At 42.4% G+C, this 16,889-nt stretch overlaps 2 protein-coding genes across 2 annotated transcripts in view; both read right to left on the minus strand.

The window, feature by feature from the left end:
* Positions 1–6,559: 6,559 nt before the first annotated feature.
* SMIM9 (small integral membrane protein 9) lies at positions 6,560–7,733 on the minus strand. Its single transcript, XM_065900316.1, has 2 exons — positions 7,592–7,733; positions 6,560–6,693 (listed from the first exon to the last, which is right to left on the minus strand). The coding sequence occupies exons 1-2, from the start codon at positions 7,731–7,733 to the stop codon at positions 6,560–6,562; spliced, it is 276 nt and encodes a 91-aa protein (XP_065756388.1).
* A 4,050-nt stretch (positions 7,734–11,783) lies between these two features.
* The window catches only part of F8 (coagulation factor VIII), a 116,833-nt gene continuing 111,727 nt past the window's right edge, over positions 11,784–16,889 (minus strand). The window contains exon 26 of the mRNA XM_065900420.1: positions 11,784–11,939. Coding sequence (XP_065756492.1) covers positions 11,784–11,939 — 156 coding nt within the window. The remainder of the gene's footprint in view (positions 11,940–16,889) is intronic.

Below are 16,889 nucleotides of genomic sequence, written 5' to 3' on the forward strand. Positions count from 1 at the left end.
ATCTATTCCAGATGGATTAAGGACTTCTGTGTCAAAAACACAACTTTAAAGCTCTTGACAGAAAACATCAGCGAAGAACTTTTAGACTTTGGGATAGTGACAAACCATTGACTATAAAACAATATTGATCAGTTTGACTTTTGCATTAAGAACTTTTACTCATCAAAAGACAAGCTAAAAAGCAAAAAAGATCAGTTGTGCTTTTGCAGAAAATATTTTCAATACACACAACTGACGAAGAATTCCTACCATGAACATATAAAGGTCTACAAATCAATAAGGAAAACACAAACAATCCAGCAGATAAATGAGTAAAAACCACGAATAAGCATTTCACAGATGGAGAAACCCACGTGAACAATAAACATATGAACAGATGTTCAACCTCATTAGTGATCAGACCGCAATGAAATACCACTGCACCTCCATTCAATTATCAAAAATTTAAATGTCTAACAATATCAAGTGTTGGAGAAGATGTGAATCCATATGAGTTCTTGAATATTGCTGCTGGGAGTACTGCTGTTGGCAGTACTATTTAGGAGAACAGTTTTGCATTATCCCATAAAACTGAACGGTACCTTCTGAGCCAGGAATCCCACTTCTGGGATAGGTTTTGTGAAACTTGATAAACTAATTTTAAAATATGTGTGGACTTGTAAAGAACAAGAATTGCCAAAGCACCCTAGAAGAACAATGTGGGGGAACTGCCTTCTAGATTGCAAGACTTATAACAAAGCTATGCTAATTAGGAGAGCATGGTATGGGCACAGAAATAGACAAATAGACCACTGGAACAGAAGAGAGACGAGAAATGGTGACATGACAAGAGGCACTGTAGAGCAGTAGGGAAAGGACACGCTTGCAGTAAGGGTGACTGGGGATCCATAGGATCAAAACAGAAACCGAGACTGGTTACAGGTGAAGGCAAACACGCTATCTAAACTATTGCAGTCGGAGGACTTCAGAGGGAGTGAATCCTTGAGCAAAATGTAGTTAAAAGTTTTTGTCGAGGCAAAGCTCAAGGGTGGAAAAGTACTGGGAGGGCAAGTCGGCTGACTCAGAGGATGCGTGGTCATACAGCTGGTCTTTTTTTCAACATTCCCATGCCTTTTTCTGGTCGGCTGGTTCCAGTTCAGGGTGCTCAGTGCTCAGAATCAGGCTTTGCTCCTTGGAATTTATTGCAGCTATCTGCTTTTCTCAATTCCTAGAACTGCCTTGAGGCACACAAATTCAGTTCAAAGTTCATGACTGGAAAAATATAGTTTCTCACAATGTTTTTAAAAAATGAAATTAGACTTTACCTCACACCACACAAAAATGTATTCCGAGTAGCTGAAGGACTTAAAGGTGAAAGGCAAAACTATAAAACTTTTAGAAGACAATATAGGAGACATCCTTTATGACTTTGGGGTAGAAAAGCACTTACGCAGAGGAAAATGATTGCCAACTCGCACTACATTAAAATAAGCACTTCTGCTGATCAAAATATGTCATATCGAGAATGAAAATACAATCCTCAAACTGAGGGAAGACATTTTCCACAGCTATAGCCTACAAAATATTAGTATACAGAGTATAGAAAGAATTCCTACTGATCAATAAGGAATAAATGAACCTAAAATTGGAAAAATGGGCAAAATTCATAGAAGAGCAAGACAAATGTCCTATAAACACATGAAAAGGTCTTCCATCTCATCAGTTATCGGGGGAATGCAAAGTAAGAAAACAATATGATACCATTACTTATCCGCCAGATTGGCAAAAATTTAAAAGGCTGGTGGTGTTGCATCTTCTCAAGGATGCGGATATAGTCAATCACAGTGTGATAGTCCTCAGAGGAACTCTTGCACTTGTACACTACAAGACATGCATTAATATTTAGAATAAAAAAGACAGAAACAATACAGATGTCCGTCTACAGTCGATGGTGTAAATGATTAGAGGTCTTTTCTTACAACTGGGTGGAAATGGGCTACAGGCATCGACGTGGATGAATCTCAAAACAGAAAATCACAGGAGAATGCATGCCTATGATTTAGTTTTTATAGTTTAAAAAGAGGCAGGGCTCTGGCGTGAGGAGACAGGATGGGGATTACAGACCCAATGCAGCCAAAAATAAATAAATAAATACATTTATAAAAAGAAAAAGCAGCTTAAAAATTCTGGGGCACCAAGCCTAGGGGTACTTCAGGAATTTTTAAAATACAAGCAAAATTAAATAATATATTGCCAAACATAACTGGCAAAAATGTAAAGAAAACCAAGGAAACAACGCAATGTTCAAGAGAGGCGGAACCTGGAAACTCGTACAAGCGCTACGTGGACCAGCGTAAGGCTTTAACATGCTCATGGCCTGTGACCCAACGACTGCACGTTCAGCAGTTTGTCTTAAGGAACAAGCTGGGCAAGATATAAAGACTATAAAGATGTGTGTAAGGATGCAGCTCTTCTTTTCATTACTACTTAGACTTCCGTCCCCGGCTCCCATGTGCTGAGTAGCGGGGGAGAATTTAAGTAAACATCCAATCTGATTTAAAGGTTAGTGCAAGCTGATAAGTTAAACTGTCACTTCAAGTTTGATCAGAGGATGGTCTCCTCCTGCTGTGTGGAGTGTGGGACAAAGGGTGTGTGGCTGGATCTCACCTCCACATCAATGAGAACATCCATTCGGTCTTTCTTTCTCTTCGCATTTTTCAGGAGTAAATTCCTAACCCCGTCCGTGCCCGTGCTTAGGCCCAAAGTCTGGGAGGCATCCTCGGAGCCTCCCTCTTTCCCACCCCTCACCTGACCCATAATCAAACCCTGATGCTCCTTCCTTCACCCTCTGTCTGGATTCCGACTCTTCCTGCAACTCCGCCGATTCCCACCCTGGTCCCAACGAAACTGTCTCTCACCTGGATTTCGGTAAACCTCCCAGCTGGGTCTCCCTGCTTCTGACCTTCTCGACGTGGCAACTGAGATGACCCTTTAAAGACACCCATCAAATGACGTCCCTTCTCTGCTCCCTGCTTTCTGTTGGCTCCCAGTAGAGCCCAGATGCTTTCTGAGGTCCACCAGACCTTACTCTCATCCCAGCCCCTGGCCCTGCTGTGCCTTCCACCCGAGCCAGGCTTGGTGTTTGTTTTGTCACCTTCCCAGAACAGGAGGTGTTCAATAGTGCCCACGGAGTGAATTATTTCCAACTCAGAACAGCAAAGGGGAAAGCAAATGAATAATGTGTAAAACTATCACCTGCATTACATTTGCAATAGTGAACAAGTACAAACACCCTAAATTATTATTATATGGGGGGTGGTTAAACGACTTCTGTCGAATCCACTGCAAGGAATACTATGCAACACTTTCTGATATGGAAAGATAGCCACGATACGTCATACAGTGAAGGAAATATGTTTAAATTTGTTTCAGCACCTCTCCAACTTAATTGGCCACAAAGCCCTATTGTGTCGTAACTTTTTTGTTTGTTTCTTTGTTTGTTTTGTGGTACGCGGGCCTCTCACTGTTGTGGCCTCTCCCGTTGTGGAGCACAGGCTCCGGATGTGCAGGCTCAGCGGCCATGGCTCACGGGCCCAGCCGCTCCGTGGCATGTGGGATCCTCCCGGACCGGGGCACGAACCCGTGTCCCCTGCATCGGCAGGTGGACTCTCAACCACTGCGCTACCAGGGAAGTCCGACAATTTAATTTTACCTGATACATACTTCCTCAATGCACACAAATAGCACACTCTGCACTCTCTTGGAATCTTCTAGTACTTCATTGGACTGGTTCACCTATGAGGACACTGGGAAAGGAAGAGAAAATGACTGCTGAACTGAGTTTAAATTCCAGTACACTGTCTTGGTCTGCACAGAGCTACTTTGTAGTTACATCACCTTTTCCAAGATAAGATTTTGGACAGCTTCTTTTCTTATCATGAACCAAGTAATTTCATATTGCAAAAACTGCATTCATGACTTGAGAAAGTAAGAGTAAGTGTGTGGTATCGGAGTGTGATCAGATAGTTTTTCTTCTTTTGTTTTTAAAGTTTCTCTTAAAAAACGTACTAATTAAACAATACGTTTTGTTGTGGAAGGATTGGAAAGTGCAGACACACAAAAATAAACATGAAACTACATAACAACAACAATAGTGATAATTAAAGTCACCTATTCACTATCACAAGGAGATGGCCAATGTCTAAATCTTTCGTTAGGTCCTTAAAAGATTTTTTCCCTGTACGTATAGTTTTTCACAACAAATTGGGTGAAATTGTATATCCTCTGTTATAATCTGCTTTTTTCCACTCAACAATATTTCATGAATCTGATTCCATGTAATTACCCTTCTACAGCGACGTTTTGGTGACTGTACAGTACTCATTGTATGAATGTCCACTGCTTTCTTTAACCAGCCAAGAATCATTTAAGTTGGTTCTATTTTTTCACTAGTATAAACCGTACTAAAAATTCGTTAGATTGAATACGTGTATTTTTGCGTACTTGCCAGGGCCCCGAGAGGTTAGCCAGGCTTCCATGCTGATTTCCTCAGGTAGCAAGCAGCAAGCCTAAGCCTTCTTTACGGCCACCGCTAATGGTTATAGAGGGTGAATAGAGAGGCACAGAGAAACTGTTTGCAATCCTGACTGTGAAACGTATCCATAAAAAATCAAGTATTATTCGGCGTCTAGTATGTGCCCGGTCCCAAGTGCCAATTTTTCCTGGGACTTGATGCACCCCGTATGACTAGAGACTCAAACCTTCCTTTAATTTTGCAATATAAAAAAAAATTATGCCTTGAAGTGTTTTCTTCTGTTGAATTATTTTGGTTGTTTTCTACCAAAAAATTAATTATGTCTCCTGCATCTATCATTTTTTTCTCTAATCTTACTTTCACTAAGGTCTTTGTTTATCCAGCTTTTTGGATCCTTTTATATTTTGTCATCCATGTCTTCTTTTGTTTTGTTCTTACTGTCCTTGTTTGTTCCCAGCAAGCAAGGGTTTACTGGTTTCTCTCCCCAGGCTGAGCCATTTACTTCAAAAAAGGAAATATTTCTCTCAGCATGTTGCCTGCCTGTCTTCACAGAAGTCCCTCTGTGTGTGCGTGTTTCAGTAAAGCCTCAGATGTTTCTGATGCAGCCGGCCTGTTGGCCAGAGTTTGAGCAACAGTGATTTAAAAGATAGAGAATCAAATGTATGTTGACTTGAGTCCTGGCTTCTTTAGTTGTGAAATGCAGTCTTCCTCTGTGCTTGGGAAGAAGGAACAGGGTTGGTGAACACAGAGCCTGTACTTCCTGCGGCGGGGGAAGGACAACTCTGAAGGGGGTCACCGGAGGCCTTGCAGGGCTTGCAAGGCAGTTCAGCTTCTCCCTGACCCTGCCCCCCGCAGGCGTTGATCCCTGATAATACCCTGCACACCACACTCCCGCCACACAGTCTGCTTCCAGAGTACCTGGTTCTCTCAAGTCTGGGTGTGGCTCTTCTTGGTTAAGAGAGCTTTGAACTGAAGTAGACCATGTGCCCCTGGTCTCCAGCTTCCACCCCCACCCCTGGCCCATACAGTGATGATGTAGGAAGAGGGCAACGGCTGTAAACCCTTCCCTTTGAAAAGAGGAAGACCGGGAGGCCTACAGCAGTCCCTGCTCGGTAGTCATTCTGGAATCCCGATGGTCAGACATTGATCAGACCCAGCTCTTCCTCCTAGAAGGGGGAGCTCCCTGGCCTGTGGCCCATCCTCCAGGACGCTCCCCCGGTCCACTATTATCTGTGGCTGTGCCTGAAGCAAGTGTCCTTCTCATGGCCGATCCGAGGTCCGAGTACTGCTGTACGGCTCAAACAATGAATAGCTCATTTAGTTCTGTTTGGCTCCTGTGAGTTCTAGGTGCCAGGAACCATATCCAAGTTTGTTTCCTAGACATGGTTCTTGATCTGTGGTCGTTCTGAGGTTATCAGGAGCCTTAGGTGGGGATGCCACACCCTTCACCTGATCTTTGACCTCAGCCACTTTATTAGATTCCGCAGGTTGAACAGCCCTGAGCCACCAGGTTGTAATAATTCAGTTGTCTTATTTCTCTGTCTCTAGTAATCAGGACAGAGACAGGCAAGTGGTCATGTCTTAGTAAATACTGATTGAATTAATGAAATTCAGGCTTTGCTAGCTAAGCTTAAGTATTTTGTTAGCTATTTCAGGAATCTCTTTGGCTTCATATGATTTAATAATAAATATTTCGGCAAATTTTCAGGCAGTTGAAAAGTTAATCACATGTTTTCCATGTATAGGTCCTAAACTAAAGGGAAGGATAATTAGGAGTTAATGAAGTTAGTATAAGAAAAAAAAAGATCAATTGCAAACACTGGTCTTTAAACGTCACACGTCAGTGGTTGGAAACGTAGGGAGTGGGTTAGAGAAAAAAAGAGAAAGTGCAGGAGACTTTTTCAAAGGGGGACACATGGACTTTCAGAGCGGTGTTCCCACAATCACCTTCCTCAAAACTTTTCCTTAGTTACAGATGCGCAGGCTGGTGTGGAACTTGGCTGTTCCTGCCTCTCCCTCGGTTCCCCCTCTCCTCCCCCCAGCAGCTTACGTGAGGCAACAGAGGGTCCACATGATTGCTGAGATGATCAGAAAAGCAAAAATGGCAGCTGTAGGGATGGAGCTCCTGATGAGATCCCACAGGTAATCACTGAAGTTGCTCAGCCAGGACCTGGAAGTTTCTGCAGGAAGAACATAGACAGTCACTGAAGAGAGCCCGAGTAAGTGATGAAGCTGGGATTCGAAACCTGGTTCAAGTTCAAATAGTTGTCCCAGATCTCAGGTTCTTATAGTTGCCCAGGGCCCATATTCCGAACAACTTTGCTGTGCTAAGAGATTAAAGGAATACACTTTTGGGAAAACAAAGGTATCCTCAGATAGATATCATCTTTTCCTCCTTGTATGTGAAATAGGAGCAATGATCTCCGCCCCAGATCGCTTAAAGGTTGTTTGGAGGTGTCTGTGAATCAATGGGGTACACTGTGAGCGAGGAGCACGACTCAATAGACACCATGCTGTTGCCTAGAGGGTGTTCGGGGGGCTGAGGGCCCTGAGCGTCCCGTGAGGAGAAAGGAGACGGCCGCCTGCCCAGTGGCACCGACAGGAGGAGGCCGGGGCGGCTGGCAGAAGGAGGTTCAGGGTCTGCTGATCAGGGGAAGAGGTAGGGCAAACAAAAGTGTCTGTGGTGTGACGTCAGGAGGGTTCACCACTCACAACGATACCCTTTCCAGAGATGGGAAGGGACTCAGCACCACGCTGGGCTTTGGGAGCAGCTAAGCCATGGGTCAGTGGCTCATCAGCTTTAGCTTAAATTTCGCTTCCTTTCTGAAGTCCTTCTTGACCCCTCCCCCCAAACAACTTTAATTATCCCTTTGTCCTCAGGGAGCATTTGTCATATTTTATGGAAGGTTGACACCTATGGCTTTGGCTTAGTGGGTTCATGCTTGTTGAACCAAACCAGAAATACTTTGCTTTCCTGTGAACATTTTTTTTAAAAATACAGAATCACTCTTTCCTGACCTGAGACAGGAATCTTACGTCCTATGAAGATAGGAACATTCATCGTAACAGCAGACACACCCCTTGAGCGTGGTTCCAATCCATCCTGGTCTTGCATTCCGAAGGCAGATAAAGGTGACAGAGACAAAGCGACAGTTTCCAACAAGAGGCAAGTCAGAGAGCACAGCAGAAATCCAATGCTCAGCATCTTTGGGGGTTCCATGGGCCCTCCCGAGGGCCTGCACCGAGGGGAGATGGCTTTTCCCTTGGCTCGTCCCGAGGCAGCTCTGTCTGAAAAGTCAGAAAATGGTGGTTTAGATTTTATTGCAAACCTAAAGCTGTTATGAACACAAGAAAAATTCACTTGCTGACACTGTCGAATCCTGAATACAGTCAGTTTCCAAGGCAAAAACCAACCCGCCTTCAAGAAACAAAACAACACAAGACAGAAGTTGACTGTGCTCCATCGGATCAGGTATCTGACATCCCCTCCTAAACCACATGTCCCTTTGGGCTTTTCCAGCTCAATTAGTGAGAACTCTTAAGTTGTCCAGGCCAAACCCTGTGGTGTCATCTTTGACTCCACTTTTTCAGTCCCACATCCTTTTCATTTTGTTTTGTTTGGAGTTGGGTTTATTACTGAATCAGCAAATTAGCAGTATAAATGGTTAACCAGGTATGAATTTCAGTGGATAAGGGGGCACAGTCCATCATGGGGGTGGCGGTGGCCCAGAAGTTCTGCAGTCACAGGAGTTCGTAGCTTCCTGCTTGCTGCCACTGAACAGCCAAAGAGATCTCACTTTGTTGTAAGTCAGGTAGTATCCTACTGACTTCCCTGACCTCGTGGCCTGTTATCTACTCTTGATCACTCCACCTCAGCCTCATTTCCTCTGGAACAAGCCCCACGTGCTCCTCTCTGTTTTGTTCACATAGGCTATTCAGGTGCTCAATAAATATTTTTTGAATGAATGAGTGGGTGGTGACTTCGGGCAGATATTGTTCATCGCCAGGCATCACCACCCCCTCTTCACTTATTACGTGCAACCAGAGAGGCTAGAAAAGCGGAATCCGCTTTCTCCCAGCCAGCCTTGCTGCTAGCAATGGCTGTGGGACATAGTTTTGGACACTGAGGCATAATGGAGATCTGATGGGTGGCTTCCGGGAAGGCTTTCTGCTGTCTTGATAAAAGTAATGGCGCTACCATTTCCCCTTTGTGTTGCCTTGAACATTCTTTAAGTGTTACCTGGGGTTGGAGGAGCCATCCTGTGACCATCAGGCAATGGACACAAGGAAAAGGCCAAGAAAATGACATCTATTCTGGCTCTGACAATTTTAAGCCACTAAACCAACACCTCTATCTGCCCACCTCTCAACTACTAGGTCTGAGAAAAATAAACCCCTATTTGAGCTTTCTATTACTTAAGACATTTAGAACTGACATTCTCATCCACTGCTGAGACCCGTGTCAGGTAAGGTGGCAAAGAAGCCAGTGAATCAGGCCTCCGTCTTAAGAAGAAGCTGGCCAGAGTCTTCCTTTAAGGTTTCTGAAGTTCCAGATAGAATTCTACACCTCCTTGTGATGTCATCTACTGCATTTGACCTGCCCCCAGTCTCCCTCTATTTGACAGCTAAGCATACAGATGTTTTCTTCTGTCTGTGCATAAACGTTTGTGTTGATACTGAAACCCATCCTCATGGTAGCCATATCCTCTTGGGCTTGAAGCTTTCTAAGATATTTTGTTTGCCACATGGTGTCTACTGCACCTTCAAATAGTGTAGGTATGGGATTTTAATAGATGATAAAGGTGGCATTTCATTTCAGTGGGGAAAAAGAGATGGTTTAATGTGACGACTGGCTATTCATTCGGATGCACTGACTGAAGTGACAGCCATACACACAAAAATAAACTCTAGATGGATCAAGGACTAAACAAAAATAAAACCATATACATATCGGGATAAAACATGAGTGGAGTTTTTTGTAATCTTGGGGTGAAAAAAGCTACTTTGAATATGTCATAAAACCCCAAAGCCATAGGTGAAAATAATGATAAATTTATTGCATAAAAATGTAAAGCTTTCATACAGCAAAACATTGTAAGGAAAGGTAAAAGATTAATGACAAACTAGGTGCAAAATTCCACAACATATATGACAGATAATAGGTTAATGTCCTTAACATACAAAGAACTCTTACAAATCAATTTTTTAAAAAGGATGATCAGCTCCATAGAAGAACTGGCATAAATGAATCAGTCAGAAAAGCAATGGATAAATAAATTGTGATATATATTATATAATGGATTAATCTACTGCAATTAAAGTGAGCCACTAGGAAATATATGCAATAAGGGTTGTTTCCAGGTGGGAAGTGTTATGGGTAGTTTTGCCCTGTCTCTTGGTTCACATGGCAGTTCTGGGTCTAGGTCATTACCCAACAGAATTGCCACAGGCTATCTTTATGCTCAACTTTTGTAGATAATGCCAGATTGTTTTCCAAAATAATTATACCACTTTGAGTTTATTTTTGTATACGGTATGAGGAAATGTTCTAATTTCATTCTTTTACATGTAACTGTCCAGTTTTCCCAGCACCACATATTGAAGAGACTGTCTTTTCTTCATTGTATATTCTTGTCCCCTTGTCATAGATTAATTGACCATAGGTGTGTGGGTTTATTTCTGGGCTCTGTATCCTGTTCCATTGGTTTATGTGTCTGTTTTTGAGCCATTACCATACTGTTTTGATGACTGTAGCTTTGTAATACAGTCTGAAGTCAGGGAGCATGATTCCTCCAGTTTTGTTCTTGTTTCTGAAGATGTTTTGGCTGTTCAGGGTCTTCTGTATTTCCATATAAATTTTAGAATTGTTTGTTCTGGTTCTGGAAAAATGCCATTGGTATTTTGATAAAGATTGCATTAAATCTGTAGATTGCCTCGGGTAGCATTGTCATTTTAACAATATTAATTTTTCCAGTCCATGAACACAGTATATTTGTCCATCTGTGTCATCTTCATCAGGGTCTTGTAGGTTTCTGAGTACAGGCCCCCCCCATTAGCCAAATCAGCTGGAGTATGATTGCAAACACTCAACTCGTAAAAGTGATCCCGGGAGATCTGGGCGATGCAAGTACAGCATTTCTCACATTAGGTTCACTACGTTCTGCTGCAGCCTCTCCCGGATTCTGGTTGGTCACAACCTCTAGAAAACTTATAAAAGGGGGGTTTGTGGGATGGGCCAGAGGCCAGACTACTGCCTTTACTCCTTCTAGTGCTAATGGATGTCAAGGTTAAGAATCTCTCTCTCTGCTACTGGATCAAGGCTCCATTTCTAATTTTTTAAATGTTAGCTTCACCTCATAAATTATAAAATTTCATTGTTCACATTTTTATTTCCAGTATAAAAGCACAACTCTCAAAGGCATTTGTTTTCACACATCAATGTTTTGTTTAACTGATTATTGAGGGAACCAGCGGGAAGACAAAAGAGCTGGTTCCAAGAGCATTTGAAAAATAAAGATGTATGTGGTCAATGGGAAAAGAATGCCAAAACAAGATGATTAAGTTAGACATAAAAGTGGTTAACCTTTTACAGGGAGTCAAACCATATCACCTTATTGATTTCTGTAAATTAACCTCTAACCTTAATGGACTTTTACAGGACAGTAAGCCATTCCCAACCTTATCTGTCAGGGATGGGGCGAGGTGGGGGTTCCTCTTGGGCAGTTAGGGTACAGAATTTCCTGGTACATTTGGTTGTGTCGTTTCAGCAGGAAATTAGCTGAGGAGGGAGTAAAATGAGTGCATGATTAGAATTACAATGTTGTATCTCCTATCCCAGAGAGCCATGGATTTTCCTCATTTTTCTGTGGAAATATTAAAAATATGTCCTTTAGAAGCCTGGTATGATCATGACCTTTCTTGGTCACCACAGAGGAGGAAGTGGTGGCCGTGTCCAGAGGAGAATGCTTTCCAGCTGAGTTTCCTCATTGCTTTTTGCCTGAGTACCTTGGAAGGAAGGACCAATCTGGGAGCGGCCGCAGCAAATGCGCAAGAGGTAAATTGGATGCAACAGCCCCAGAGAACGCAGGACACATGACGATTGATTTGGGAGGCTTCAGGGCATATCTGCCGGGACTGAGGAATTGAAATACATAGAAAAACGATGGCACCGTGGGCAGCGTGGGGCAGGAAGTGACCCGGAGGGCGGGCTCAGAGGGATGCTGGACCCGAATCAGGAAAGGGCCCGGGGCCAGGAAGGAAGGACCGGGCCTCAGTACTGCTGCTGCGCCTCGCAGCCCAGAAGCTCCAGCCTCAAGGCGATGTGGCGCGCCCAGCTCTGCGGGTGAATTCGAAGGAAGCGGGTAAACAGCGGGGGGTCTAGAGCGTTCACCACGGGTGTGAAGGAGTCTTGATTTCCCTGAAAAATCTGAAAGAGGAGAGATAGCATTTGTTGGTTGACAGGAAAAGAGTTATAATGTTTACACACACACACCCCCGAGAGGCTCCCCAAGTCCATTGGCCTCCTGCTTGGTCTGTAACTCTCCCTAAGCTCCGCCCCCTCATGGGCACCCACTCCAATGCCCATCGCCCAGCACGCACGCTTGTTTTCACTTCCAATTGAGGGATCCACGCTTCCGGTAGTCCCGGATTGAACCCTGGGAGGTGACTGGATGACTCGGTCCCCTGCCTCTGTACCTGGGAAAGTGGTTGTGACATCTAGAATTAAGAGCATCCTTGCTAACCTCCTGTGGAGGCCGTGCTTCCAGCTATGGCTTCCCTCTGGAATCTTCTCACCCACGTTCCCAACTAATTCAAGGAAGTTGTAAACGTCATGATATTTTACTCCCAAATACTTCAACCCGCCAAGCCTTTGGGTCTCAGTTTAAATGTTATCTCTGAAACAGGACTCTTGTTGACTCTGAATCTCCTCTTGTTCATTTCCTTTACACCATTCAGAATCTTCTCATTTATCTGTTTACCTGCTTATTGACCATTTCATTTGTTTTCACCACCAAATGTTGGTTCCATGACAGCAGAGACCTTGGTCACTGACCTTCCACACGTACAATATATATAGTATATACGTAGCAAACATACTATAAACATTTGTTAAAGTTTGTGTGTTTGATAAAACTTTCGGGAAACAAAAGAGGTTCTTGGGTAAATATTTGTGGCATACTTTGGAGGCTTGTACATCTTCTGTTAGACTTATTCCTTGATCTTTTCCCTCAAGAAACTGAAAGAATAATACAAGGAACGCTTAAATCTCCTTTAATCTACAACAGACTCCTAGTCTCTGGTCTTTTTTTGTCCTTCATGGTGTTGACATTTTAAAAAGTCTAGGACCATTGCGTTGTAGAATGTCCCACATTCTAAATTTGTGTGACTGTTTTCTTATTATTAGATTTCAGTTCAACATCATTAGTGAGAATATTAACTAGGTGATGTGCCTTTCCCACCATATCACATCAGAGGACACGTGATGCCGATTCCTCCAGAGTTTGACCCTTAGTTAAGGTGATGTCCACCAGATCTCTCTTTTATAAAGGTAATAACTTCCCTTACCTAACAATCTGTGGGGTTAGACTTTGAGACTGTGTAAACATTCTGTTCCACATTAAGCTTTCATCCAATGGTTTTAATATCTACTGAAGTCCCTTACAAGTATTATATACTGTATTGATGATTGGTTTCTTAATTTTGTCATGTCTTCTACATTTATTAGCTGGAATTCTTCTGTGGAGAAGAACGTCTCCTCTCCCTTTATATTTTGATGATGATAATGGACTCCAAGATGTTCCAGTAACACCTAGCAGTTTCCTGGCTCTGGTCTTGGAATCTCTAAGGAGCCCAGGTTCCTTTTACTAGGAAATGGTATTTGGAAACCAAGACTGTTCTGGGTTGGCTTAGGCTCTGCTCCAGGCCAAGGCTCACATACACCATGCCTTCTCAGCTTGGACATTTTTATCTCATGGCAGAGAGCAGAGGCACCAGAGACTGAGCCAAACACAGGGTCACATTGAAAGCTTCTGTTGGAAAGTGGTTTATATCATGTCTACTTACACTGCATTGGTCAGCATGAGTCCCACTATGAAGCCCAAAGTCAATGGAGTTTTCAAAAAAGGAGGAAGTGAAAAATCAAGAATAATACCTTTGTGACTTCCCTGGTGGCGCAGTGGTTAAGACTCCACCTGCCAATGCAGGGGACACGGGTTCGAGCCCTGGTCCGGGAAGATCCCACATGCCGTGGAGCAACGAAGCCCGTGCGCCACAGCTACTGAGCCTGCGCTGTAGAGCCCACGAGCCACAACTACCGAGCCCGTGAGCCACAACTACTGAGCCCGTGCTCCACAACAAGAGAGGCCACCGCGATGAGAAGCCCGCGCACTTCAATGAAGAGTAGCCCCTGCTCGCCGCAACTAGAGAAAGCCCGCGCGCAGCAACGAAGACCCAACGCAGCCAACAATAAATGAATAAGTAAATAAATGAATAAATAAAGTAAAAGAATGACACCTTTTACCTCATCTGCTCTTTCCTGTTCATTCGCCACAGCAATGAGGTGGCTGTACAATATGTAGTCAGAGATAAGAGGGTTGGGTGGCTTGTTAGGTTTCTTAGTCCACAAGCACCCTCTACTGTTGATAAAGAGAAGCGCAATTTCTGTAACAGATGGGATAGGAAGATATGTCTTGTGATTTTGTGACTCATTTTTGCTTTTCCAGAACACTTAATTTCCACCACTGAAACTTATGGTATTCTTTGTCTTCTAGTTATTCTGTGAGTTATGGGTGGTTTTATTTGCAATTTTAAAATATATCTACAGAGAGAGAGATAGTTAGAGAGATGGTTTTTGAAGGCTGTATGGAGAGATTTAGGCAGCTGCCATTATTTGATGAGAATGCACAACTCGGTATTTGGAATTTTAAAATGCTATTTTAAATTATTTTTCTATTTGTTTCTGGCATGTAGAAATACAATAAAATTTTCTATTGATTTTGTTTTCAGCAAGCTTGCAAACTTATCTTAGTAATTCTAATAATTTAGATAGATTCTTTTGGATTTTCTATGTATGCCATCGTATCTTCCACATATTATGAGAGGGTTTTTTTCCCCAATCCTAACACATTTTATTTCTTTTTCTTACCTTACTGCATGGCTTAGGACCTCCAATACAGTTTTTAATAAAAGTGGATGGGGCAGATTAAAGATGGCTATGAATTTTTTGATACTCCTCCCATGGAGAGGTAGGTGTATTTAGACTTTTTTATTTTTGGCCGTGCCACGCAGCTTGCGGGATCTTAGTTTACCGGCCAGGGATTGAACCCAGGCCATTGCAGTGAAAGCACAGAGTCCTAACCACTGGACCTCCAGGGAATGCCCTTTTGTATTTTTAAATTGAAGTATAGTTGATTTACAATATTGTGTTAGTTTCAGGTATACAGTAAAGTGATTCAGTTATATATACTTTTTTTCCAGATTCTTTTCCATTATAGGTTATTACAAGATATTGAATATAGTTCCCTGTGCTATACAGTAAATCCTTGTTGCTTATCTATTTTATGTATAGTAGTGTGTATCTGTTAATCCGAAACTCCTAATTTATCTCTCTTCCCCCCACCCTTCCCCTTTGGTAACCATCAGTTTGTTTTCTATGTCTGTGAGTCTATTTCTGTTTTGTAAATGAGTTCTTTTGTATCATTTCTTTTAGATTCCACATATAAGTGATATCATATGATATTTGTCTTTCTGTGTCTGGCTTACTTCACTTATATGATAATCTCTAGGTCCATCCATGTTGCTGCAAATGGCATTGTTTCATTCTTTTTTATGGCTGAGTAGTATTGCATTGTATATATGTACCACGTCATCTTTATCCATTCCTCTGTCCTTGGACACTCAGGTTGCTTCCATGTCCTGGCTATTGTAAATAGTGCTGCAGTGAACATTGGGGCGCATGTGTCTTTTGATTTGTTTTAAGTTGCGGTGGGCAATTGATTCTGTAGGCTGATAGAGTATGGCGACAGAGGTGATGCTGTGCCAAGTTCAAGAGGACTGACAGCTTCCACCTTGGTTTCTTGGAATCTAGCTTTTATGTAAGAAGAGTGACTATCCTAAGACCAGCATGCTGAGAGGCCCTGAAGAGACACCAGTGGATGAAAAGGTCAAGGAGAACCAAGATACCAGGTAGGTGAGCAAAGAAGCCATCTAGGAAGTAGATCCATCCGTCCATACCCACTGAAACCCCATGGATCACAGACAAACCAGACGGACAGATCAACCTAAATTCCCGATCCACAAGATTGTGGCCAAGTTTCAGGGTAGTTTGTGATGCAGCAATAGATAAATGGTATCTAATTTTTAATCTCAAAGGGAAACCTTTCTGTGTTTCACCTAAAATATTTGCTGTAAAATTTTTGTGAATATCCTTTATCAGATTGCGTAGTTTCCCTACTAGTCTTAGTTTGCCAAATTTTCCCATTAAGAATAGATATTGAATTGTATGAATCTTTTTCTCAGCATTTATTGGCTGTATAATCCTGAAGTTCATTAATGTGATGGATTGCATTAATTTTCTAATGTTAAGCCAACCTTGCATTCCTAGGATAAATCTAACACATACATATTGCTAATATTTTGTTTCGGATCTATGTTCATGAGTAAAGTTGGCCTATTATTTTCTTTTCTAATAAAATTGTCTTTGTTGTGATTTTTTTGTCATCATTTAAAGAGTTGGATAATGTAAATACAAGCTTCTTCCATTTTTCTGGAAGAATCTTTGTAATAATGGTATTATTTCTCCCTTGATAATTTGGTAGAGTATTTAGCATAGCCATCTGAATCTGGAGGTTTCTTTGTAGGAAGATTTTTGAACACCAATTCAATTTTTCAAAGGTTGTAGGAGTTTCCGCACTTCCACTGCAGGGGGCCCAGGTTCCATCCCTGGTCGGGGAACTAAGATCCAGGAAGTTGTGGGGCGTGGCCAATTAAAAAAAAATGGTTGTAGGAGTTTCAGGGTTTTTGATTCCTTCTTGAGTAAGTTATATTTACTAGAAATTATCCATTTCACCTAATTTTCCAAATTTACTGTCATAAGGTTAATAAATATCCTCATTTTTTTATGTTGGCAGGATTTTACTGGGTGGTAAAATCAGTCATGCAAGTTGGAAATTTTTTTTTTTTTGGCTGTGGCTGCACAGCTTGCGGGATCTTAGTTCCCCCACCAGGGATTGAACCCAGGTCCCCTGCAGTGGAAGCTCAGAGTCTTAACCACTGGACTGCCAGGGAAGTCCCTGAAAAATTTTTTTAGTTTTTGCTTGAATGCATGAAAAATATTTCACCAGATTTTCTTTCTTTTGGGGGCAGGTTTCAGATTTTT

This window comes from Phocoena phocoena, chromosome X, assembly GCF_963924675.1.
Source record: "Phocoena phocoena chromosome X, mPhoPho1.1, whole genome shotgun sequence".
Lineage (NCBI taxonomy): Eukaryota > Metazoa > Chordata > Mammalia > Artiodactyla > Phocoenidae > Phocoena > Phocoena phocoena.

Excerpts from the sequence above, each read along its gene's own strand:
- SMIM9 (XM_065900316.1), bottom strand. The coding sequence starts at position 7,733 with ATGGAACCCCCAAAGATGCTGAGCATTGGATTTCTGCTGTGCTCTCTG. Across the intron at positions 6,694-7,591 it reads ATTGGAACCACGCTCAAGGG|AAACTTCCAGGTCCTGGCTG; the intron begins GTGTGTCTGCTG and ends TTCTTCCTGCAG.